Consider the following 25,904-nt stretch of genomic DNA (forward strand, 5'->3'; position numbering starts at 1 on the left):
AGCAAAGACTTACAGCGTGCAAAGCAGACACGGCGTCCACAAAGTACATCCGTCCATGACATGACAATCAACAATGTCCCCACAGAGAAGTTCACACAACTTAAATGGTCTTGATTGCGAAAACAAAGCAGGTGTGGAGAATAGCACTCAAGACATGAAAATGCTACAAGAAAATACCAATAAAACAGGGACAAAACACCAAAATAGGAGCAAAATTGAGGGGAGCAGTGGGCAGCAGCGGTGCCACGCCCGGGAATCATTTTTGGTGATTTAACCCCCAATTCCAACCCTTAATGCTGAGTGCCAAGCCGGGGTTTGAACTCACGACCTACCGATCTCAGGGCGGACACTCTAGCCACAAGGCCACTGAGTAGGTAATGAAACTGTTGTTGTTATTATTAATTTTTGTTTGACTACTTTTGATTGTTTTGTGTCATGTTTGTGTGTCCTTTCCATTGCTCTGTTGATTGCTATTCTGAATGTTGCTGGGCCAGGTTTTTGTTTTGGAATTGGAATTGTATTATTATGGTATTATTTTGTATTATATTGTTGGATTGATTAATGAAAATAATAAATAAATAACAACATATCTCAACGCGTGAAGAATATGAGACAGAGTTATTTATTTATTTAAACTATATTGATGGCGTGAATAACGACATAGCAAACTAATACTACAGAAAAAGCAGAGGACAAAATCATACAAAGTCAACAAAAATAACAACAAATATTAAAATAAATTAATTAATTACCCTGAATTGATTAACGTGGTGTGCTGGGGTTTTTTTGGTAGCAGGGGGTGTATATTTGTAGCGTCCCGGAAGAGTTAGTGCTGCAAGGGGTTCTGGGTATTTGTTCTGTTGTGTTTATGTTGTGTTACGGTGCGGATGTTCTCCCGAAATGTGTTTTTCATTCTTGTCTGGTGTGGGTTCACAGTGTGGCGCATATTTGTAACAGTGTTAAAGGCCTACTGAAACCCACTACTACCCACAACGCAGTCTGATAGTTTATATATCAATGATGAAATATTAACATTGCAACACATGCCAATACGGCCTTTTTAGTTTACTAAAGTGCAATTTTAAATTTCCCGGTAGTTTTTTCTTGAAAACGTCGCGTAATGATGACGTGTACGCTTGACGTCACGGGCTGTTAGGAATATGAGCTCTGTGCAGACACACAGCTAAAGGTCGTCTGCTTTAACGGCATAATTATACAGTATTTTGGAGATCTGTGTTGCTAAATCTTTTGCAATTTGTTCAATTAATATTGGATGAGTCAAAGTAGAAAGATGGAGTTGGGAAGCTTTAGCCTTTAGCCACACAAACACACGGTGATTCCTTGTTTAAAATTCACGGAGGTGAAACTTTACTATGGATCACAGCGAACATGGATCCGAACTGAATGTCAACCAGCAGGTTTCGGTGAAAAAAATTGTGATAAAAAGTCGTTTCTTACCGGATATTAGCTGAGCTTGTGCCGCCCATAAAGCTGCCGTCGACTTCCTTGACACACTGCGCGTCAACACACCCGTGGACACACACCTCCGACTATCAGGTTCCTTTTAAACTCCCTAAAACACTAGCAACACAATGGAAAGATCAGGGATTTCCCACAATTATCCTAGTAAATGTGTCTAAAAACATCTGAATCCGTCTCAATGCAATCGCGTTTTGTTTTTTTTCTAGTCCGTCGCTATCAATATCCTCAAACACAAATCTTTCATCCTCGCTCAAATTATTGGGGAAAATGTTGTTTTTCTCGGTCCGAATAGCTGTTTTTGTTAGAGGCTCCCATTAAAATCAATGCGAATATGTGAGGAGCCATCAACATGTGACGTCATCGTCTGCGACTTCCGGTAGAGGCAGGGCTTTTCTCTTAGCACCGAAAGTTGCGAACTTTATCATGGATGTTCTCTACTAAATCCTTTCAGCAAAAATATGGCAAGATCGCGAAATGATCAAGTATGACACATAGAATGGACCTGCTATTCCCTTTTAAATAAGAAAATCTCATTTCAGTAGGCCTTTAAAGTTGTTTATATATACGGCCACCGTCAGTGTGACCTGTATGGCTCTTGATCAAGTATGCATGGCATTCACTTGTGTGTGTCTGTAAAAGCCGCAAATATTATGTGTCTGGGCCGACACGCTGTTTGTATGGAGGAAAAACGGACGTGACGACAGGTTGTAGTGGACGCTAAAGACAGTGCCTTTAAGGCACGCCCCCAATATTGTTGTCCGGGTGAAAATCGGGAGAATGGTTGCCCCGGGAGATTTTCGGGAGGGGCACTGACATTTGTGAGTCTCCCGGAAAAATTGGGAGGGTTGGCAAGTATGATCCGGACATCACAATTTGGGGTATCAGGTGGCAGAGGAGTTAGTGCATGTGCCCCACAATGCGAAGGTCCTGCGTAGTCCTGAGTTCAATACCGGGCTCGGGGTCTTTCTGTGTGGAGTTTGCATGTTCTCCCCGTGACTGCGTAGGTTCCTTCCGGGTACTCCGGCTTCCTCCCACGTCCAAAGACATGCACCTGGGGATAAGTTGATTGGCAACACTAAATTGGCCCTAGTGTGTGAATGTCAATACATGTTGTCCGTCTTTCTGTATTGGCCCTGCGATGAGGTGGCGACTTGTCCAAGGTGTACCCCGCTTTCCGCCCCAATGCAGATAAGATAAACTCCAGCGGTGACTCCCCCCCACCCCGTCCCCCGTCACCTCAAAGGGACAATCGGCAGGATGGATGGATGGAGGTGAAAATGGCAACTGTACATCAATCCAGTTTCACTATTAAAACCGTATATTTTAATGTTAATGTCTTACAGACAGAATTGATTGATTGAGACGTTTACTAGTAGATTGCACAGTACATTACATATTCCGTACAATTGACCACCAAATAGTAACACCCGAATAAGCTCTTCAACTGGTTTTAAGTCGGGGTCCACGTTTCCTCATTTTTTTGTTTAATTCAAAATGCCACACCTTTATAAAGTGTTATGTAAACATTGCAATGATATAATAATAGTACATAAAAAGAAATAGCGTATGTATTGTTATCATCCGGCAAACACACCCTTAAATCTGATTGGTGGAGAGATTTTAGCGCGACGTGCTGCAGCCAATGAGAGAATTGTTTTTTCTGGCACGTTGGAACGACGGACAGGAAGCTGTAGGATTATTCCACCACAAGCTAATACAAAGAACACGCGTTGCATTCGAAAGATATACATATCACGGTAAAAGTAGTATTGTTTGTTCCGTGTGCTCCTTCTTAATGGTCCGCCTTTTGTAACTCCGAGGACACACGCACTGGATAATGTAGCGCTAACTAGCTTTAGCATTTCACGGCTATCCGCTAACGTTTCTCGTAGGCCGCAAACTGCTTCCTGTTTACTCGTCATTGATGATGTAGGTTACGCTAAGAAACATCACATAATCACACAATCACGACCGCCCGTTTTTGTTTATTCTTAGAATTCACGCGATACGTCAACATTCCTTGTGCTAGAGCTTAGAGACTACCTGTCCTGTTAGCTGTTTGGCTCGCCAGCCAGCATGAGTGAATTGACGGACAGCAAAAAGTCCGCCGACTCCGAATCGAGGAAGAGGTGTCCATTGCCGGACCAGGATGAGGGGAGCTCTATCCCTAACAAGTTATCTAAAGTAAAATACGCTTCTAAAGAAGTGCATGATCAGTCGGAAACTTGCAAGAATGGGGACCCTGAGAGCACAGTAGCAGTTGGGCGAAAGAGAGGTGAGGAGGAAACAAATGCCGTGCAAATAGCACCTGGTGCAGAACTGATGCACAACACCGATGCTACAACTGCCAACAACTCCAGTTCGGATGACCACAAACCGCAGTCCTCAAAGGCTCAAACATCTGCTGCTGCAAAGGAAGATGCCGGGGAGACCACAGGACCAGATCCGCGTACTCTTCTGGACCAGTCTGATTCAGCCGCTATAGCAGCTGCTGAAGCACTTGCCAGCCTCACAGGAAGAGACGGGGAACACAGCCGAGAGACTCCATGCTCGTCTGAAAAAGCCAAACAAGTGAAGCAGGGCGGCAAAGTGAAAAACCGAGGGGGTCAACAGGCCTTAAGGGCGCGCTCTAAAACCCAGGCGGCTGCTGCAGACAGCTCCACGTCCATACACAGCACAGACAGAGAGGATGCTGATGATGCTGTAGATGCAGGTGAAAACAATGACTCTTTGTCTGGCTCTTCTTCCACACCAAGCTCCTCTTTCCCATCTGAGAATGAGGACAATGAGGACGGTGAGTGCGCCATTGTGTCCGTTAAGATGGCTCCCGAGATGAGACAGTCAGTGGCTCTCCTGGCGCAGGTACAGATGAGACTTGAAACTCTCGAGAAAAAAAGCGCTTGGCTCCACCAGCGCCTTGAGCAGAAAATCAGCCGCATGCGTCGGCCTCATCTTGACCAGCGCAGCTCCATCACAAAAACAATCCCTGGCTTCTGGGTGACTGCTGTATCCTTCCACTGAATACTACCCCACTCGCCACCAGTTACCTTTACTTTAAGTGAATACTTTATGAACGTAAAAATGTTGATGCTTTACCTTGACTCTGACGCTATCAGCTCTTGAACCACCCGCACCTTTCTGCACACATTGATGAGACGGACGAAGATGCTCTGAGCTACATGATTGACCTGGAGGTAGGATACACACTTGTAAGGTGTAAGTAATTTTGTGTGTGACCTTTTTTTAACAAACCAACATTCTAACATTTTACTTCAGATAGAGACTTTCAAGAACCACAAAGTGGGTTTCCGAATCCGTTTCCACTTTCGACGTAACCCATATTTCCAGAACAACATCATCATGAAGGAGCTGCAACTTGGACTTGGAGGTAAAGAAAATAAACAAACAGTTCATATACTACTTCCGCGCACAGTATTGAAAACCCATTTCAAGAACTTTTTTCAACATTCTTCATTGACACTAGAGTTGAGCCGATCAATTGGCCACTGACGATTTTTGTAAAAAAAAAAGTATGTAATTGGCCACAGCCCACTAATGCTTTTCAACGGCGATACCTTCTGGTTGACACTTTATTTATTTTTTGTAACTCGCCTGACAGAAGCGGCTATCTGCTAAAGATGCCCTATAAACTTTATTTCTTAGTATTTTAATCAGTCAATCAATCAATCAATCAATCAATGTTTATTTATATAGCCCTAAATCACTAGTGTCTCAAAGGGCTGCACAAACCACAACGACATCCTCGGTAGAGCCCACATAAGGGCAAGGAAAACTCACCCCAATGGGACGTCGGTGACAGTGACAATGATGACTATGAGAAACCTTGGAGAGGACCGCAAATGTGGGCAACTCCCCCCCCCCCACCCCAACATATGATATTGTGAAAGTCCAATCCATAGTGGATCTAACATAACCGTGAGAGTCTAGTCCAAAGTGGATCCAATATGGTGGCGAGCAGCAGGAAACCTTCCCAAGCGGAGGCGGATCAGCAGCGCAGAGATGTCCCCAATGGATACACAGGCGAGCGGTCCATCCTGGGTCCCGACTCCGGACCCTGGATGGTCATGGATGGTCCTCTGGGTCCATCCATGACCACCGGACCGGAACCACTCCACAAGGGAGAGGGTGACAGAGGAGAAAAAGAAAAGAAACGGCAGATCAACTGGTTTACAAAGGGGTCTATTTAAAGGCTAGAGTATACAAATAAGTTTTAAGATGAGATTTAATTGCTTCTACTGAGGTAGCATGTAAGTATATAAGTATTTTAAGTATCACTCTCAAGTACCATTGTTTATCAGCAGACAAGGCTGAGCATGTTTTACAGGCATGCCAATTCCAACGCCTAGATAGCTTGACACAACACAATAAATAAGTGCTTTAAGAAGTCCAAAGTTTTATTTTCACAAAATCATAATTTTTGTTTATGTTAACAAACTTGGGGAATATAAGTCCCTGGACACAGGATGGCCAATGGGGCAAAACCGTAGGATTTAAATAATGGTAGTTATTATGTGCTTTTGATTTTGTTTTGCTCAAACTCATGTATATAATAAAGGAGAACCACAAAGTACTGTTTTAGTTATTGTGTTGACATTGTTACACTGTCAATAGCACTCACCATGAATACATTAAAACATTTGCAGTTAATGCATATGACTGTAGGACAATGATGTAAATACATCATTGTCACGTACCTTGTGTAAGGCACAGGGAGAAAAGTGGTTGAAGTGTTTTGCCCAAGGACACAACGGTCGTGACTAGAAGGGCGGAAGTTGGAATTGAACCAGGAACCCCCCAAGTTGCTGGACGGCTGCTCTAACATCTGAGTCACCCTGCCTACATTAATATTGGCAGATTGCAGACAACAAGGAAACATAAGCTAAGCTAGCTTGAAACAACATAAGAATAAGTTATTTGTTCACTTGAACAAAACTGTAGATGTAATCTAGTTACAAGGAAAAATTAGCAGATTTCACTCGGAAATTGAAAAGTAGATTAATGTGAGTCTAGTGAGAGGATAATATTACAGCAAACAATGCAACTGGTGTGCTCCGATACTGTCTGTATTAATAAGAGTTTAGAAAGAGGATAATATTACAGCAAACGATGCAACTGGTGTGGTCTCAGAGTTTCCTGCACCGCCTAGACTAAGGTGGCTCTTTGTTGTTAAGGCAGCCGCCTTAACAACAAAGGGCCACCGCCTAAACTAAAGTCTTTAAAAAAAAAAGTCTTAACGAGCTGCTTTGCTTAGTTCTGCGCCTGCCTCTGTCAGTATGTCTATTCAGCACCCAGCATTGTCCCACCCACAGAACCATCTGATTGGTTACACGCAGAGCGGTAACAGCCAATCAGCAGTGCCTATTCAGAGCGCATGTAACGTGGAGTGAGCAGAAAGGTGTTTTTAGCAGGTAATGCAGCGGACTCTCCCCAAATGATAATAAATACCTCCCAGTCAACTACTAGTAACATCACTATGATCCCGTTATAGAAACAAGCGGCAGCGCAGCCCGCTCGCAGTCCTTGAGGGGGAAGGCTAATTAGCTATTAGCGTAACGTTAGCTCAATGTGCCGTGTGTGTGTGTGTGTGTGTGTTACGGACAGCAAAGCCCTGTCTGTCTGACAGAAAGACAAGCAATATTGACTTACAGTTAAAAACCAAGTTATTTCACTTGACCTTTTTCTGTGTTGATAAAGCTGTGTTGAAGCAGCTAAAAGGGACATGTTAAATGAAGAGATTCGGTCTCTGATAGTTGATATGATAATGTAAGTGTATCATAAAGCCTACATGAACTCCATGGTGTTCACGGATGAATAGTCTCTCCTATTGCTATTGTGCTATTTTTCAGCTATAGTTACATTAATTTTGAACATTACATTAATTTTAGATTTGAATGGCAGGGTCCCTGCTATCACATGTTGATAAAAATATATCCATCCATCTTCTTCCGCTTATCTGAGGTCGGGTCGCGGGGGCAGTAGCCTAAGCAGGGAAGCCCAGACTTTCCTCTCCCCAGCCACTTCGTCCAGCTCTTCCCGGGAGATCCCGAGGCGTTCCCAGGCCAGCCGTAAGACATAGTCTTGTCAACGTGTCCTGGGTCTTCCCTGTGGCCTCCTGCCGGTCAGACGTGCCCTAAAAACATCCCTAGGGAGGCGTTTGGGCGGCATCCAAAATATAACGTTTACATAATAAAAATTCAACTACAGGCTTCCCAAATTCTATAATAAATTAAGCATGATGAGTTGACCATACATCAGCATGTGGCCCCACTTTTAACTTTTTTTTTTCAAACGCTTATTGCAAACACTTACTAACAGTAAGTCATTAATTTGACCTTGTAAGTCATTATTTTGACTTGGTAAAAATACTAAGTCATAATAATGACGTGCTTAGTATCTCAGGTAACTAGGGCTGTTTTGTTTTTATTTTACGTAAAAAAATATCGAGATATATATCGTATGTAACCATTCAGCAAATGGAGCGGAAAACACAACCAAAAATTGTAGGCTTCTTCAAGCGATGAAGCCGCCTACTTCACAGCTGTCTGTAGTCTATTGCCTCCCAGGCTGTGTTGGCAGAGACGAGGTGGAGACGTGATGGCGACAGGCCAAGATACACCGATCCTTACACCCACCTACCCCTTCCCCTGGTCCTCTCCCCCTGGAAAGTCACCACCTTAACTAACACAATTTCTGGGGGAAACACTGGTCTGTTGTGTGTCAGGTGATCATGGACAAGGGTGGATTAATCCATCTAGATATTGTAATTTCACAAAATCTTTTTTTATTTTATTTTTTTAAATCAGGAAGGAAGTCGCTGGACACAATAGGACTTTGACTTTTATATTTGTTAAACAGTTGTATGAAATACAAGAGAATATTGAAATAGTTTAAATATTTAGTTGATCTTGTTTCTATGTCTTTGTTTTTTCTACTAATTATAATTGTGATTGAAAATTAAAAAGTTAAATTACTTAGTGATCTTAAATATTTAAAGTAAAATGCATTGCTATCAGTACCACTACTAGTTAACTTTTCAAAAATTTAGGTGAGGTTATGGGTGCTTTTTCAGATCATCTAGTTACGCGCGTTCACCATAAATACAAACCCCGTTTCCATATGAGTTGGGAAATTGTGTTAGATGTAAATATAAACGGAATATAATGATTTGCAAATCCTTTTTCAACCCATATTCGATTGAATGCACTACAAAGACAAGATATTTGATGGTGAAACTCATAAACATTATTTTTTTGCAAATAATTAACTTAAAATTTCATGGTTGCAACACGTGCCAAAGTAGTTGGGAAAGGGCATGTTCACCACTGTGTTACATCACATTTTCTTTTAACAACATTTAATAAACGTTTGGGAACTGAGGAAACTAATTTTTGAAGCTTTGAAAGTGGAATTCTTTCCCATTCTTGTTTTATGTAGAGCTTTAGTCGTTCAACAGTCCGGGGTCTCCGTTGTCGTATTTTATGCTTCATAATGCGCCACAAATTTTCGATGGGAGACTTGTCTGGACTGCAGGCGGGCCAGGAAAGTAACCGCACTCTTTTACTACGAAGCCACGCTGTTGTAACACGTGGCTGAACATTGTTTTGCTGAAATAAGCAGGGGCGTCCATGATAACGTTGCTTGGATGGCAACATATGATGCTCCAGAACTTGTATGTACCTTTCAACATTAATGGTGCCTTCACAGATGTGTAAGTTACCCATGCCGTGGGCACTAATACACCCTCATACCATCACAGATGCTGGCTTTTGAACTTTGCGCCTATAACAATCCGGCTGGTTATTTTCCTCTTTGTTCCGGAGGACACCACGTCCACAGTTTCCAAATATAATTTGAAATGTGGACTCGTCAGACTGCAGAACACCTTACCACTTTGCATCAGTCCATCTTATATGAGCTCGGGCCCAGCGAAGCCGGCAGCGTTCCTTTGTGTTGTTAATAAATGGCTTTCGCTTTGCATAGTAGAGTTTTAACTTGCACTTACAGATGTAGCGACCAACTGTAGTTACTGACAGTGGTTTTATGAAATGGTCCTGAGCCCATGTGGTGATATCCGTTACACACCGATGTGGAGTTTTTGATGCAGTACCGCCGGAGGGCTCAAAGGTTCTTAATATCATCATTTACGTGCAAGGATTTCTCCAGATTCTCTGAAACTTTTGATGATTTTACAGACCGCAGATGGTAAAATCCCTGAATTCCTTGCTATAGCTCGTTGAGAAATGTGGTTCTAAAACTGTTCGACAATTTTCTTACAAATTAGTGACTCTCGCCCCATCCTTGTTTGTGAATTACTTAGCATTTCATGGAAGCTGCTTTCATACCCAATCATGGCACCCACCTGTTCTCAATTAGCCTGCACACCTGTGGGATGTTCCAAATAAGTGTTTGATGAGCATTCCTCAACTTTATCAGTATTTATTGCCACCTTTCCCAACTTTTTTGTCACGTGTTGCTGGCATCAAATTCTAAAGTTAATGATTATTTGCAAAAAAAAAATGTTTATCAGTTTTAACATCAAATATGTTGTCTTTGTAGCATATTAAATTGAATATTGGTTGAAATTGATTTGCAAATCATTGTATTCCGTTTATATTTACATCTAACACAATTTCCCAACTCATATGGAAACGGGGTTTGTATATAACACAATTTACAGTTAGTCCATGTGGTAGTATCAGCTAAACTCACTTATGGATGATGGATATTTGAATTGGCAGCATAGAGCCAGATCATGACACTCTTGGATGCCACCAAAGAAAATGGGCCTTTTGAAGTGATCTGTAAACTGCAAATTAGGAATGATTTTTCACAACAGCACACATTGTAATGCACAGGGCACCAAGAGTGATTTTCCAGAATGGCGTAGGAAACACAACCGTATTTTTATTTTCTATCCCCGACCAAACATGCATTTAAAGTTTCTATCTACAAGAAAATTGTTGGTGTATTTTAAAGGAATTAATTTAAAAAATGTGTTGCATCGATACACTAAACAGTTTGTTACAAAAATAAATTCAATCAACAGATTGTTCGAAAAATGATTCAATAAATAATAGTTTGGTGCAGCCCTAGTTGCTACTTAGTGGAAGATCTCACTCATTGAAGATCGGCAGCATAAAACCCGTCACTACTTAACACTGATGTGGATGTGAAGTAAATTTAATTAAATTTTAGTGCAACCAAAATCATTATTTTGTATTCTTTGACATAATGCTCCATTATTATAGATGGAGCTATTTTGAAATTGTCAGGGTATCATTTTGTGGTTTTCATTTGTCATATTTTGTATGGAAATCTCTTGACCTCTCAGCCACTGGATTGGGACTAACGCTCTGATGTTTTTCAGCATCTCCTATGTCTATTTCCAACCCCATTCTGTGGAACCGTGGCCATAATCTAACGGCCAACAGCGAACCCAGGAAGATGTCACGTGGGGTCTACCAGACGTTTTTCAGCTGGTTCAGTGACCACAGCAACCCCAGTCAAGATGATGTTGCAAAGGTATGTCTGACTGTGGGTTTGCAATATTCAATGTTTTGAATTTACGTGTATTCTGTTTTTATTTATTTAATGCATACAGTTAAGATGTTCTCATTTAAACTGTATGTCCTTATCTAGATATTGAAGGACGACTTGTACAAGGATCCTTTGAGATACTACCTCACGCCACTCTGGCAACCAAGAGAGAACGGCAGGTAGGACAGATTCTCAGTGTTTGTTTTACATCTATCCACACTTTGTGTAAATTGATTTAATTAATTTAATAACCTCCCCTTTTTTGTAAAATACATTAAATAATTTAAGACTGGATTTACGCCAGTGATACACCAATATGATTTATGCAGGACCAATACCGATTTTTAGTAGTCAAGTAGGCTGTTAACCCATATTTGCATATTCATTGGCAGTATAAGTAAAAATATTAACGTTAAATGTTGAAATAATAAAAACTTCAACTCTTAGTTCAAATTCATTTTCAATAAAAAAAAAAAAATTGGGTTTATAACATTGGTAAAGATTTGTTAATAACTTTATACATTAGGAATCTTTTGGTTTAAAATTCCAATTTGGAATGTAGGGATATCCAAAGCTCAGCAGCATCTGTTATAAAGGTTTATTAACAGTTTATTTGTATTATTTTTTATTAAGATAAACATTATTTTATCTTCTAAGTTCAAACCAAAAGTTAAAGGAAGTTCCCTGGTCAGCAGGATCTTTTGAAAAGTTAACGGAACATTTAAATAAATAGATTCCTAAAGTTGTATAAAGTGAATAAAAACAATGTTTCTATTATGTGCGTCCATAAATTGCCCCTGGGCCACACTTTGAACATCACTAGATTACTGTTTCACAACCAAGTGACAGAAGAGTGTCTCTGGTCTGTCTATTTTACACTTACAGAAGTAATAAACAATGAGTAGCACGCTTCTGAAGTTTTAAAAAAAATATATATTTTTTAACATACCTCAGGGTTTCTCAATATATTTGATCGTGGCGTACCGCCACGGCCAAATTGAAATTGCCACACCTTAAAAATAAGTTGTTTTCCTTTTACATCAAAAAAATAAAGTAACACAATGAATTGTTGCTTCCAGAAGAAGTCAAAAGTCTGACATTTTTTTTTTTTTTTTTGCCAATCTTATGCTAACAACATGCCCTATTCCAATGGTATTCCCTCCCCAGGACGTCTGTATGCTTCCCCAGACACACAACACTTCCTCATTCTCCCGTCAATCTCCTTTCAGGCCTTTTGCGATAATGGGATTAGGGAACATTGAACATCAAATCACAACCACGCAAACAAAGAACATTACAGTATGAAAAGAGAATAGCCTATTTTTGCAATATTGACTGGCAATGCGCCGAAAATTTGACCACCGGAAAAAACTTTAATCGCCGAAAACGGCACTGCCGAAACCTGATGCTGTGATGACGTAAACAAGACACACAATTGTCTGGAGCATAGGCAGCATGTCTGCGATTAGATGTGGACATACTTCAATATATCCAAGATAAACCCACAGCCAGTGATCTACAAAATGTGCAAATATTAGGGGATGGTAGCGGCTTTCAAGCAGAGAAAGTTCAACTGGAGCAGCAGCGTAAAGCAAGTGTGTCGTCATGCTTACTGCAGCTTGCTTTTTTTTGGGGCCCGAAGTAGAAGAGTCTTCAAACACGAGTACAGTCTATAATAAAACCAGAAAAATGTGTTGCTAGTCGTTTTTAATAAAGAAAATCACAAAAAGTCTCTAGACACTTAATTTTCCACTAAGTACATTGTAAAAAAAGCAGCATTAATTGAAAATCAAGCAAAATGATATAATATAAAAATATATGTTAATGCTAATACCACAGATTTGTTTTTAAAATATACATTTTTGAGAATTTATAAAGAATATCATATCATCATAGATAGAATATGCAAATTGTACGATTACGGCAGTGTGACCATGCCCCTAACCACACCCCCACTGCCACATGTAGCTTGGCAACCTACGGGAAAACCTGTACCTTGCAAGGCGGCTGTATGCACACTCACTGGACTTGTGGAGGCGGATCTAAGCTCTTGTGGAAAACACAGATCCCTTCTGCCATGTTTTCTCTGGCAAACGATAAGATGTGCTGTGAAGCGGAGTTGTGGACGAACTGAGTAAGCAAAGTCTGCATTTTTGGCAGGTCGAAATTTAATTCATGGTGTCCTCCCACAAAAAAATTAACACATGGAAAAGACTAACCTATTTTTTAAGAGACTTCTCTACACAATTTTTTTCCCTTTGCGCCATGTGTGAGCGCTGAGTAGCACTGCACGCACAGCTGTTACTGATGATTGACTGTTAACTGTGCTGGCTGTGGGTATAACCAATCAGATGGTGCTTTGAATGGGACAATGCTGGGGACAATGCTGGAGACAAAGTAGTGGCTGCGTCAGAGCCAGTATATCCCAGTTTTAAATTGCTATTATATCCGTCATCAGCTTTCCAAAAAGGCTAATGCAGATACGCGTCAAAATGCCCCTCATCGGTCCTGTTAGAGAGAGAATTTTTTTTATATCGGAGCAGGCCTCTTCCGAATGTGGATAACAATCAATTTGGCACATTAGATGTATAGATAGAGGCCACAAAGAAAATAATATAATTGCTGATGGCTGCCATCGATGTATTGCTGAGATTGTATTTACACTTATGATGTGAAGAGTCGGTACAGGCTAACTAACCAGATTTCTATTCGTATTTATTATTGCACGATTTAAAACTCTGATATCCGATAAGGGTCACCTGAAACATTCTTGAAACAAGGATATACACTACTCCCAAAAAGTGCAAAGGGATATTCCGGTGAAACTAAAATACACTGTAAAGTTTAAAGGTGAACTTATTTCTGGACCTTCTGCAAAGTTTTGAACGCAAATGCCCAACTTTTCAATGTTTCACTGCCTTTAAGACAACTTGCTGTTCTCTAACAAGGAACTGAAAAGGTGTTTGATCCATGAATCAACCAATTAATGTCCTAATTGATTTAGAATTGATATTTAAGCAGTCCTCATCATGCTCTTCACATTTTGACATTATGAGATGACACCTATAATTTAGGGCTGTGAGTCTTTGCGCACCACACAATTCGATTAGATTCTTGTGGGTAACTATTTAATTCAGAATCGATTTTTGATTCAAAATCAAAAGTTTTTTAATAACATTGGGTGCAAGTGTTATGATTAACTGCATTCCTCCATAAAATAGATTAACAGCTCTGATAGATTTCTATATTATATAAAAGAAAACTGGTTTTGTTTAATACCATCCTTCTTAAACACCAAATACAAATAAGGTAACAAGAAAAGTATCCCACACTTCTAATTTAAAAGGACAGTATAAAAAAAAGTTGTTGGTTTTTCTTCAAAAATTAATTTTTGATTTTTTTTTTAATTGATCAAGAATCATGACAAATACAAATCGTGATTAATTCGAAAATCCATTTTTTTGACACCCCAACTAACAATTGAACAGCAGTACCTCACTATTGCTAGGATTCCAACAAAATGCTCCTCGGGGTAAGTGGGCAATGAGATTAATGTCATCAGCAAGTTGCAAAAGACATACAGAGAGGAATGTAAAATTAAGAAAAACAAGTCCTGTAAATTGTTTAAGTTCAAACTTTATAGTGGATTTTAAGTTCATTCTGAAATCAAAATATCCCTAATGTTTTGTTTGTGTTTAGGGATTTGGACCTGCAGTGTAAATTAAAAAGATATCTGCTTGAATGTATTGTGGTCTATAACCTACAATCATGCATTTCTAGCTTATCGACCTGACTAGTGCATGTGTTTCTTCAGTGATACGGGAGTCGATGCCAGAGCAGCTGACGGCAGCAATGGTGACGACTGTGTGGTAATATCTGATTCAGACGACGATCCCGGTGAGGAAACGAGTGAGAAGGAGCCAGGCCAAAGAGAGGAAGAGGAAGAGGAAGATGAGGAAAAAGAGGATGAGGCACCAAGTGCAGGTAGGCACCAGTGACGTGCTGTCAGGGGAGGCAAGTGAGGCAGTGCCTCACCTGCCACCAGGTGGCTTAACCATTAGATGTTCCAAAACGAATGAATAAAATATAATAAGTTTTAATATTTCTCTTTTGGTTTATGCTTTCTATGTGATTTTGGTGTGGTTCCTGTATATTTTGATCATTTTCATGGTCAAAATCAGGGAAATTCCATGTTTCCTGATCAAAACAACGCAGTAGACAAAAAGTGAGGCAGACACAGGCGGTGCCTCCAGGACTACACACAGTGTATATTTGGCATGTGTGTGCAAGGGGGTGCATGCTTGTTGCCATGTGGAAAAGGCAGGTCTTGAGGCAGCAAGTACCTCTGCCTCAAGGTAGGGGGCGATATATTGTCAACTTGCAGTTCAATGCCTCAGCAGTACTCTGACACGCCACACTGGGAGAAGTGGGGGCGCTCAAGCTAGCAGACACAGGTCCCTCCAGAGGAAGCCAGCATTATTTTCTTTTCTGTTTTTTAACTGTCTTTATAACAAAAATGGCATTTTAATTAGAGTAAGCCAGCATTTGTGGGTGTTTTTTGTCAGATGCAAAAATATTGTATAATTTCTTGAAATGAAATTGAATTAAATGAATGTTTCTGCCAATATGGAGGATTATATACTGTATCCAAGATGAAATACTTCTCTAAACTGGACTTAAAGACAAAATGAATGCGATCATACAAAAGTATGTTTTCATGGAGGATACCTATTGCTGCTTCAGATACAAATACAGAAAGGTAATATACGTACACTCTCATTACTTTATTTATTTAGTTAAAAGCAAATGGGACCAAAAAGTATTTAATAACAACTTTATCCAAATCGTTTTTGGACCCATTTATCATATCATAATTTTACGATAACATTTTTATGAAAGCGAATAACTCCCTTTTTTCCCCTGTAATTCTAATGTGCAACCTAAATCAACAATGACTAGAGCTGCACATATGAATTTAAGTTAAAAAAAAGAAGAAAAAAAGTATGTATGCCTCACCTGGTGTTTAGTTCACCGCACGTCACTGGTAGGCACCCTTTATTTCTGTGCTATAAGGCGCACTTAAAATCCTTTTATTTTCTCAAAAATCGACAATGCGCCTTATAACCCGGTGCGCCTTGTGTATGCATGTATTTCTAGTTGTGCTAACCGACCTCAAACCAATTTTATTTGGTACATGGTTAGATAATAAGTGTGTCAAGTAAATGGCAGTCACACAAAAGAGATACGGTTGGACTGCAGGTTGACACCTGTTCAATAAATGACTCGAGCAAGTACGTGTGTAAAAGGACCCCAAAATGGCAAATATTAGGAGACATATTATCTGGCGTTTTGTTTCGACCTGTTCTGCCAACCCAACTATTTTTACCTATTGCTACCTTTGGGATCTGCATAAAGTCCTGAAAATTTGCCTGTGTCCGCCATTGTCGTCCGACTCACAGTCAATAAGGTCATTCTTTTTCTCTGTTCCCTTGTTGTGGTGCATTCATCCTCCGCTGTTGCTATTTGTAATGCAAATTATCGTATAGTTCGAACTTAATCTGTCAGACTCCATATGGAAGCGCTAGCAACTACAAAAAAGATAACAGGGAGAAGACGTAGTCGAAATGAAGCCATGTAAAAAGGACCACCCACCAAATGGCGCATCCTAAAGAGACGGTCAGAAAGCATCTTGAAAATGATCCGTAAAATATAATCTCTGCAAAACGTTGACCAAATAACCACCTAAATACATGGTATGTAGACCACAAGGAAGTGTTTCAAATGTAAAAAAAAAAAATCATAATATGGCCCCTTTATAGCACCTTATAATGTGGTGTGCCTTGTGTATGAAAATAAACCCGTTCATCGACAGTGCTGCCTATAACCTGGTGCACTTTATAGTCTGAAAAATATAACTCTTTACGTTATATGGTGTTATTTGAAATCAAAACTTCTTAATGTATTATGTGTCAGCTTTGGTCCTCAAGCCCATGGGGTTGAGACAAGTAAATGTCTAACTTTACACAAAAAACTAAACAAATGTTTTCTCTTTAGGGGAGAGCGACGACGATGAGGAGGAAGAGGAAAGAGGTGGGGAAATTGTGATAGATGGTAAGGAATCTTAGTTTGTTTATACTGTGAACATACAAAATAACTTGTTGTATGAATGGTGTCATAATGGAAAATACTACAAGTTTGATGTTTGTGTTGCAGCTTCTGATGACAGTGACCATGAAACTGAGGGGGCCTGAGAGGACCAGTCATCAATGGACATGAAACCAGAAAGTTAGGATGGATACCGGGTATGCCCGCCGCGCATTTTCCTGATGTCAGTTACATTATGCACAAAATAGTATATTTTTTTAAATGTAACAAAATATGGTTCATAGGATTTTCAAAATCAGGGTTAACTAAAAAAAAATTAAGCCCAGGCAACAGGATCCTATGGTTTTATATAGTATATTGTAAAACAATATACACAAGGACTGCAGATTCTTTTTTAATGGACATTGTGTGTCAGCCTACCTTTGGCAAAACAATTGATAAGAATCTCACCAATATTGGAAGCAGTCATTTTTATCGTTGGCTGTTTTTGGAAAAAGAACAATTCCATTCAACTATGTTCAGATATGACCACATTTCAGGAGCACTTAGAACTGAACCAAAATGTGTTCTCAGGGATGGGCCTACAATACAGTCTTTTACACAATTCGGGGATGTGACTAAGCAAATGTGTACTCTACTGTATCAATAAGAACATTGTGGTTTCAATAAGCTTCTTTTGTTTCCCCTGGCTTTCCACATCTTAACAAGTCACCTCTGTAAACACTGTGTGATAATGCATCCTATTTCCCCCCATCCTGCTCTAGGTAGAATGTTTATTTTTAATAGATGTTTGCTTAAATCTGCGCCACATGATGTGCAACCATTTTTTTTTTTAAGCGATGTTATTAAGAAATTGTTTCTTTTTACACCTCAGGGCATGTGAGCATCAAGAGGTGTGTAATGTATTGATGTCCCTACCCATTAAAGGCTTACTGAAAAGAGATGTTCTTATTTAAACGGGGATAGCAGGTCCATTCTATGTGTCATACTTTATCATTTTGCGATATTGCCATATTTTTGCTGAGAGGATTTAGTAGAAAACACAGACAATAAAGTTCGAAACTTTTGCTGTTGATAAAATAGCCTTGCATGTACCGGAAGTAGCAGACAATATGCGCGTGACGTCAGGGGTTGTTGAGCTCGTCACATCTGAACATTGTTTACAATCATGGCCACCAGCAGCGAGAGCGACTCGGATCGAGAAAGCGATGATTTCCTCATTAATTTGAGCGAGGATGAAAGATTCGTGAATGAGGAAAGTGAGAGTGAAGGACTAGAAAAAAAAAAGACTATACAGTGGGAGCGATTCAGATGTTATTAGACAAATTTACTAGGATAATTCTGGAAAATCCCTTATCTGCTTAGTGTTTTAGTGAGATTATATGGTCGTACCTGTACAACCTGAAGGTCGGCCCCGCACCTTTCTTCAGCACCAGTCGACGGGTAGGGTTGGATATCGTTTGAATTCGAACGATTCCGATTCTTTGTTTCGATTCCGATTCCTGACGATTCTCGATTCCGATTCTTTCTTTTAAAAAAAAAAAAAGGCAGGGTCAAGGAAAAGTTTAGGATATTTTAAATGAGCTAGCTAACCTACAGTCTTTCTGAATGAAATAGTCTGACATTCTCCATCAATTTTAATTATTTTAACTTTTTATGAACTTTACTATAAATTTCTCACAGGACTGTTTTCTACTAGAATATAAATATCAAAACTATGAACTTGAATATATATATTATAAATTATGAATACATTTTCACAGGGGTACACTTTCATCAAGAGAACTTTATTTTTGAAAACCTCATGAAAACACATTCAAACGAGTGTATTTAAACATGTTACCGTGCTCCCACTGATGGGGTAACCTGGTGCAGAAAAGCAAACAAACAATAAGAAACAACTTGCAAAACCCAGTCCAGATGAGCAGCAGGTACAGTATAAAATAAGAGACAGTTCTTGTTTAGGAAAATGACCATATCCGCCTTGTCAGGCAGGATGCGTGAGCGTTCTGGACAGATAGTGTCTCCTGTCGAAGACGGGACACGCATTTATTAGTACTCCATGAACTCGGAGGTGCTTCATCATGTTCAACGTGCACCCTCCTAAGCACGAAACAGTCCTGTCGCACGTGTTCCATTTCGCCGATATTTCATTTTTTTTTTTTGTAAAATAAAGCGACACTTTCGACCGTCGACGCCCGCTATCCATGCTTGACTGACTCGCTCGGCTACATAGGCTCGGCTATGCTAACGCTTCCGGCGGTGGGCGCTTCTTCGTTGGTGTTCAGCGGCTTCTTCTTCCGGGTCGGTGGACTTATTATTTTTTTCCAGTCGGCGGACTGGGTATCGAAACTAGGAATCGAAATTTAAACTTTTGAACGATTCTGGAAGATTCGGAAAGTTAGTCCCGGTTCCAAACGATACTCGATACCCAACCCTATCGACGGGTGGTGGCGATGCCCATCTCTGCCCTTCGCAAAGGATCCTCTTCAAAACACGATCTTTCGAAATGATCGCTGTATAATACACTGTACTTTGTGTGTGTGGTCCAATCCAACCGTGTTTGCTTGACCGCTCTTTTCCATAGTAAAGCTTCACCGTCATCTTTCGGGAATGTAAACAATGAAACACCGGCTGTGTTTGTGTTGCTAAAGGCGGCCGCAATACACCGCATTCCACCTACAGCTTTCTTCTTTGACGTCTCCATTATTCATTGAACAAATTGCAAACGATTCAGCAACACAGATCTCCATAATACTGTGGAATTATGCGATGAAAAGAGACGACTTATAGCTGTGAATGGTGCTGGAACAAAATGTCCTCTACAACGCGTGACGTCACGCGCACGCGTCATCATACCGTGACGTTTTAGCATGATACTTCCGCGCAAAATTTAAAATTGCAATTTATTAAACTAAACCGGCCGTATTGGCATGTGTTGCAATGTTAAGATTTCATCATTGATATATAAACTATCAGACTGCGTGGTCGGTAGTAGTGGGTTTCAGTAGGCCTTTAATGCTTTGTCCACTTTGCCCTCAGTTTACAGTTGAGAAGTACACATTAGTGTAATTATGTATAAGTGTTTATGTCCAACTCCTGTAATTGTGGAGCCCTTTCTCAGAAAACGCCTGTTTCATAAGTTGCCCCACATTTTAATTTAAACTATGTCCAGCAGGATGCTTGCAGTTGTTTTTGGATGACAACATGTGTGTACACTAATAGTAGTAAGTATACTTGAGTTTGTATGTACAACTGCAAATATAGGACCAAGACTACATGCAAACAGACAGGAACAGTACGCTCACAAGATAATATAGAGAAATCAATTCATTAGCATTATTAAAACAGACATTCGGTTGCACAACATAAAAGCTAGTTTAGGTATTGCCTACTTTTTTCCTTGCGCTGTACCTTGTGTGCTTCGATAGAACATTGTAACCCATTGTGTTGGTTACTTTCATTTGTTATGGGTGAAATGTCCACCGTTTGACTGAGACTTAATAAAGTAGTAAATTGTTTCACTTTGCTGTTGGCCTTTTCTTTATGCTTGCGCTAGCGTTCGAGAAAAGTCATTTCTGCAGAAGCAGCTCTACTTGTATGTGGAATGGTCCTGCACACAGCCACAAGATGGCAGTGTGGTTTAGTTTATTATCTGTAGAAAAGTGACTGTTAACAACCTTTAGTCTGCTGTCTTGAGGGCACTAACTTTGGAAAGTGTTTCCCTGTGAAACATTACACTATATTCGGCTCTTCTTCCAACTTTGTTCATGAAAACTGTGCCACACGTAATGCACACACATTTTGTTGGCAGCTAAATTCTGATGTTCGTGTCTGTTTAGTAGGGGTGTGGGAAAAAATTGGTTTGAATTTGAATCGCGATTCTCACGTTGTGCGATTCAAAATCGATTATCATTTTTAAAAAATCGATTTTTTATTTTTTTTTAGTCAACCCAACAAAACAATACACAGCAGTACCATAACAATGCAATTCAATTCCAAAACCTAACCTGACCCAGCAACTCTCAAAACTGCAATAAACCGAGCAATTGAGAGAAGACACAAACACGACACAGAACAAACCAAAATTAGTGAAACAAAAATGAATATTATCAACAACAGTATCAATATTAGTTATAATTTCAGCATAGCAGTGATTGAAAATCCCTCATTGACATTATCATTAGACATTTATAAAAATAAAAAGAAAGAACAATAGTTTCACAGTGGCTTACACTTGCATCGCATCTCATAAGCTTGACAACACACTGTGTCCAATAATTTAACAAAGATAAAATAAGTCATATTTTTGGTTCGTTTAATAGTTAAAACAAATTTACATTATTGCAATCAGTTCATAAAACATTGTCCTTTACAATTATAAAAGCATTTTTTTTAAATCTACTACTATGCTTGCATGTCAGCAGACTGGGGTAGATCCTGCTGAAATCCTATGTATTGAATGAATAGAGAATCCTTTTAAATAGGGGGAAAATCATTTTTGAATCGAGAATCGTGTTGAATTGAAAAAAAAAAATCGATTTTGAATTGAATCGTGACCCCAAGAATCGATATTGAATCGAATCGTGGGACACCCAAAGATTCGCAGCCCTACTGTTTAGCAACTAACTTGTGCTATCAAATGATAAATCATTTAATCAGATTAATCATGATCAATCACAGGTTATTACCCACTTGCATTATTTAATTTAACTTAAGAGCTAAATATTCAGGCACAAATGCAATTTTGTCAGAATGTCAAAAATAATTGTTTAAAAAAAAAAAAAAAGGTTTTACCTGAGTGCACGTAATGTATTAGTTAAAAATTTGAGAACAGATTTATCTGAAGTCCATTTAGTGCATTTTGAAGTGAAATTTGCCAGTGAGCACAACAGTCCAAGTCTCATCACTCATCTTTGCACTGAAGTATGAATTGACCTGACCACAAGAGGTGGCCAAACTTTTTGCCTCAAAGTGCCAAAGTAAAAACATGCCAGTGGGCCAAACGCAGCGATTTTAAGCGTACATTTGCCGCACAATAGAAGTGAGTAGTTTAATCCAATACCACCATGATTTAAGGGAGTTGAGATCATCACTTTTGATAGATAAACATTTTTAGTCTTGCAGACATGCCATCAATGATTGTGTGAGTTTAAAAGAGTATGAGTATGTATAACATTTTTGGAAGCCACCCTTTGGTGGGCTAAACGAAACGACTTGCAGGCCGGTTTTGGCCCGCGGGCGTCACTTTGACCACCCCAGTCTCACATCCTTCAGCCTTGCAGATAACCATCTTGGTTAAGGTAAAGGAGCATGTACGGTCAAAATAAATAGCATGATCAGTCTATATACTTGATTAATGCAAACATTTTTGTGATTAGTCATATGAGTTAACATATATTTGACAGCCCAACTACTAATGTTTGCTATCATTAAACATATAGCTACCGTGATATAGGAGCTAACAAGACTGCAAATTGTTAGTTGCTTCATTCGGATTGCTTTTGTGTATATGTGCACTTACAAAACAGTCGTGAGTGAGCGCCAGATTTTTTTCCTTGTGTCGCTGAACATATGTTTATTAAATATAATTAGGAATTGTAAAAAATTGAGACATTTAAAAAAAATAGTTTATGGTCTTGTTGTATTTTTTGGTTTGCAAAATGTTCCGGGCATGTACCTTTAATTATGTTGATATACTGTCATTCTGTGTCAGATAATCACCCTTTAATGTATGTAAGCTTTATTTAAGAAAATAATAATTATATAACAGTAAACAGTAACGTTTACCAACGCTTTAAATCATTACTTCTTACAATGAACTCTTTTAAGAAGACTTCTTGACATTTAAGTCACCTTTCAAACTGTTTGTTTGCCCCTCTTGAAGTGGGATCTAACAAAAGCAACAGTGACAGTTGTGCTTTAATGGATTTCATTGTTGGTGCAGTGGCAGCATGTGATACCACTCCCGTTTTCAAAGTAGCACTGTAAATAGCTTCCAGCAAGGCATTTTTGGACAGGCCCAGACAAAGGAACGGCAGCAGTGTTGCAACGGTACACTTAAACCTTTGATTCCTCTTTTAATGCACAGCTATAAATATTCCACGAGCAAAAACCTGTCCTGCTGAAGGCCCAGTAGCACTCAGTGTATGCGGCTGAGGATGGGCACATACTATTAATACTAATGTTGCAAACACATTACACCAAGCGAAATGATCCCATGTGCAACACAGCATTTTGCTTCCACTTTGGTGACGTTCATTCAGCCCACCACCGGCCGCCACATGTTTCATGGTTCTAAATGAATAACCGGTTTGGGTCCTTCCATATTGATTGTTACAAAGTTTGTACAGACGTGCTTTGCGGTCAAACGCCACTCCCCCGGGTTTTGCTACTGTACACAAATCAGCTTGTCATGGCGCTTTCATGCTTTCCTGCTATGCAGACTGATTCGGTCATGTCTGGAAAAAAATGGAAAGATAACACACACGCTCATCTGTGTGATAGATGATGGTGAGGTGGTGTTCTTCTGGAAGGTGGGCCACAGGAGAACTGCTCTCTGAGGCGCCTCTAGAGTGGGTAAGATGATAGAAAAGCCCCAGAATACCAATTACCTGTGTGTGTGTGTGTGCCTTATCACACACTTGTGAATGCTCTATGTTGATCTCTTCTTCCACAGAAGCACTCGCATTACAAATTTGAAGCACATAATTACTTCTGATGGTACACTTTTCATCTAATCGAGATAAAGAAATCCATCGGAGGGTGGGCAAGCGGGTTGACGAGAGCGGCATATGAAGGGGGAAGTGTTATGGAGGGAGGGGAAGTGGACGAGTGCAGTGATAAGAGGGGTTGTCTGGGTCTTGTCACATACACACAGCAGATGGATGACTCTTATCTGGGAGATCGCAGAGTGCATGCTTGTGCCTGGGCCCAGTTACAGACGATCACACCAGACAGATGAATGCCCCCCCCCCACCCCCCAACCAATCACACTGCACACACACACACACACACACACACACACACACACACACACACACTCAAGTGTAGAAACAGATTGTATAGCATGAATTACCTTTACACTTTCCAACAATGAATTTCTGCTATCCACCCATACACGTTTTTTGGTTGTTGTTTTTTATTTAATTTTTTTACATTTAATGTACTTTTTATAATTTCAACATTTCAGTGTGGAGTATGCACTGTAATCTCCTTGCTTAGCCAATATTTTTAACTTAACATTTTAGTTTATTCATTATCAATTGAATAAGTCCCTTTTTCCTCCTTTTGCCTTTTCCAGCTATCACTTTCTTCCGGTTCCTAATTGGCTGCAGCGCCACTTGCCGCTCTGGAATTCTCACGAAAGCTTATATATGTGTTTTGTAGATGAAAAAAAGTAACAATATTGACTTGAATATAAGGTGACAAAGACAAAAAAAATTTAAGTTTTTTTTTGTAAAAAGCCCTGTTAACTGGGATATAAGTGATCATGATTACTATTTTCTTACAATTGACTAATTTGCCTTATATTGACAAACTGTTGTATGTGAGTCACAAGAACAAAAGCTCTGACACGCTTGGAGAAAAGTTGTTCGGCACCGCCTGTGGGTTTGCATGTATAAACTTCTGATCCCTAAAAAGAGACAAACTTTGTCAGTACTGTATTTTTTTTGTTTTTTAAAGGAACGTTGTATAATGTGTAAAAAGAGAAATACAGTGTTTGTTTCGTTGTAGAACGTGTAAAGAGACAAATACAGTGTTTGTTTCCTTATCTTTAATGTCTGCCTGCAATGAGTTTTTTTTTAAGCCTATTATGACAGTTTTAATATTTTATATTCTTTTGTTTTAAGCCTTGCATGACTCTGTCCTCACCCTGTAAAGTTGCTGGTAAATTAATTTTGCTTTAAGATAAATAAAGTGTCTACACAATTCTACTCAACTCAAGCTACAATTCTAGTATTAATACATCAGTAAAAGAGGACGCAAAACAGAATAGTTCTTTTTCTCTGCTTTTTGAGCGCTTGTGTCCCTTGCTACGACCTACAATCCTTTGTTTACAATATGAATGCTATTAGTTACATCAATTAGTATAGATTTACAGTCCTGTATAGAAATACATGCATTGCGATTATTGTCTAAATACTCCGTCAACACAAGTGCACCTTAGTGAACATGTCCAAATTGTGAGGAAATTAAAATTTTTGTTTCTCCCCAATGAACTGCAGCACTTATGCAGTTCCAGAACCTGACACGACCACCCAGGTGCATCAAAGCGGGTACTTAAGTGGGGATGTAGTAGAGTTTTATTTATTTTTTTCTGGAACTTAAATATGTGAATATGAAATAAGTATAGCCTTGATAGTTCAATATTAAGGTTGCTTGAATTAAACAAATAACGTCTACTTACACACCTTTATCAAAAATGCTAAATGCTTTGTTCCGGCAAAGCCAGCTTGGAAAACTTCACTCATAGCGGATGGTAGGCGTCATCAAATCTCACCTTTAGGCATTCATACACAGCATCAACATTTTGGAACACAGATGAAGTGGTAGAAGAAAGGCAATAATATAATAATGGACACCATTTATAGTGTTATACAGTTATATATATATATATATATATATATATATATTGTCTATTGTGAGCGAACCGTGGTGCTGAATTTCCCCCAGGGATCAATAAAGTACTTTCTATTCTATTATGTGTAAATTTCACTTTTACATACAGTGGGGCAAAAACGTATTTAGTCAGCCAA

The 25,904-nt window shown here is 39.4% G+C and overlaps 1 protein-coding gene across 2 annotated transcripts; it reads left to right on the plus strand.

Annotated features, from left to right (window-relative positions):
- Positions 1-3,125: 3,125 nt before the first annotated feature.
- tspy (testis specific protein Y-linked) lies at positions 3,126-25,082 on the plus strand. 2 transcript variants are annotated; one of them, XR_009807164.1, is made up of 10 exons: positions 3,126-4,488; positions 4,599-4,676; positions 4,759-4,870; positions 10,871-11,025; positions 11,143-11,219; positions 14,855-15,024; positions 17,095-17,151; positions 17,254-17,342; positions 23,653-23,724; positions 24,449-25,082. XR_009807164.1 is itself a non-coding variant. In XM_061903624.1 (8 exons), the coding sequence occupies exons 1-8, from the start codon at positions 3,559-3,561 to the stop codon at positions 17,289-17,291; spliced, it is 1,617 nt and encodes a 538-aa protein (XP_061759608.1). In that variant the 5' UTR covers positions 3,126-3,558; the 3' UTR covers positions 17,292-20,669. The 2 variants fall into 2 exon arrangements, 1 of the variants encoding a protein (XP_061759608.1); XM_061903624.1 differs by lacking the exons at positions 23,653-23,724; positions 24,449-25,082 and having other exon boundaries at positions 17,254-20,669.
- Positions 25,083-25,904: the final 822 nt, after the last annotated feature.

The sequence above is a fragment of the Nerophis ophidion genome, linkage group LG06 (genome assembly GCF_033978795.1).
Source record: "Nerophis ophidion isolate RoL-2023_Sa linkage group LG06, RoL_Noph_v1.0, whole genome shotgun sequence".
Taxonomy (NCBI): Eukaryota; Metazoa; Chordata; class Actinopteri; order Syngnathiformes; family Syngnathidae; genus Nerophis; species Nerophis ophidion.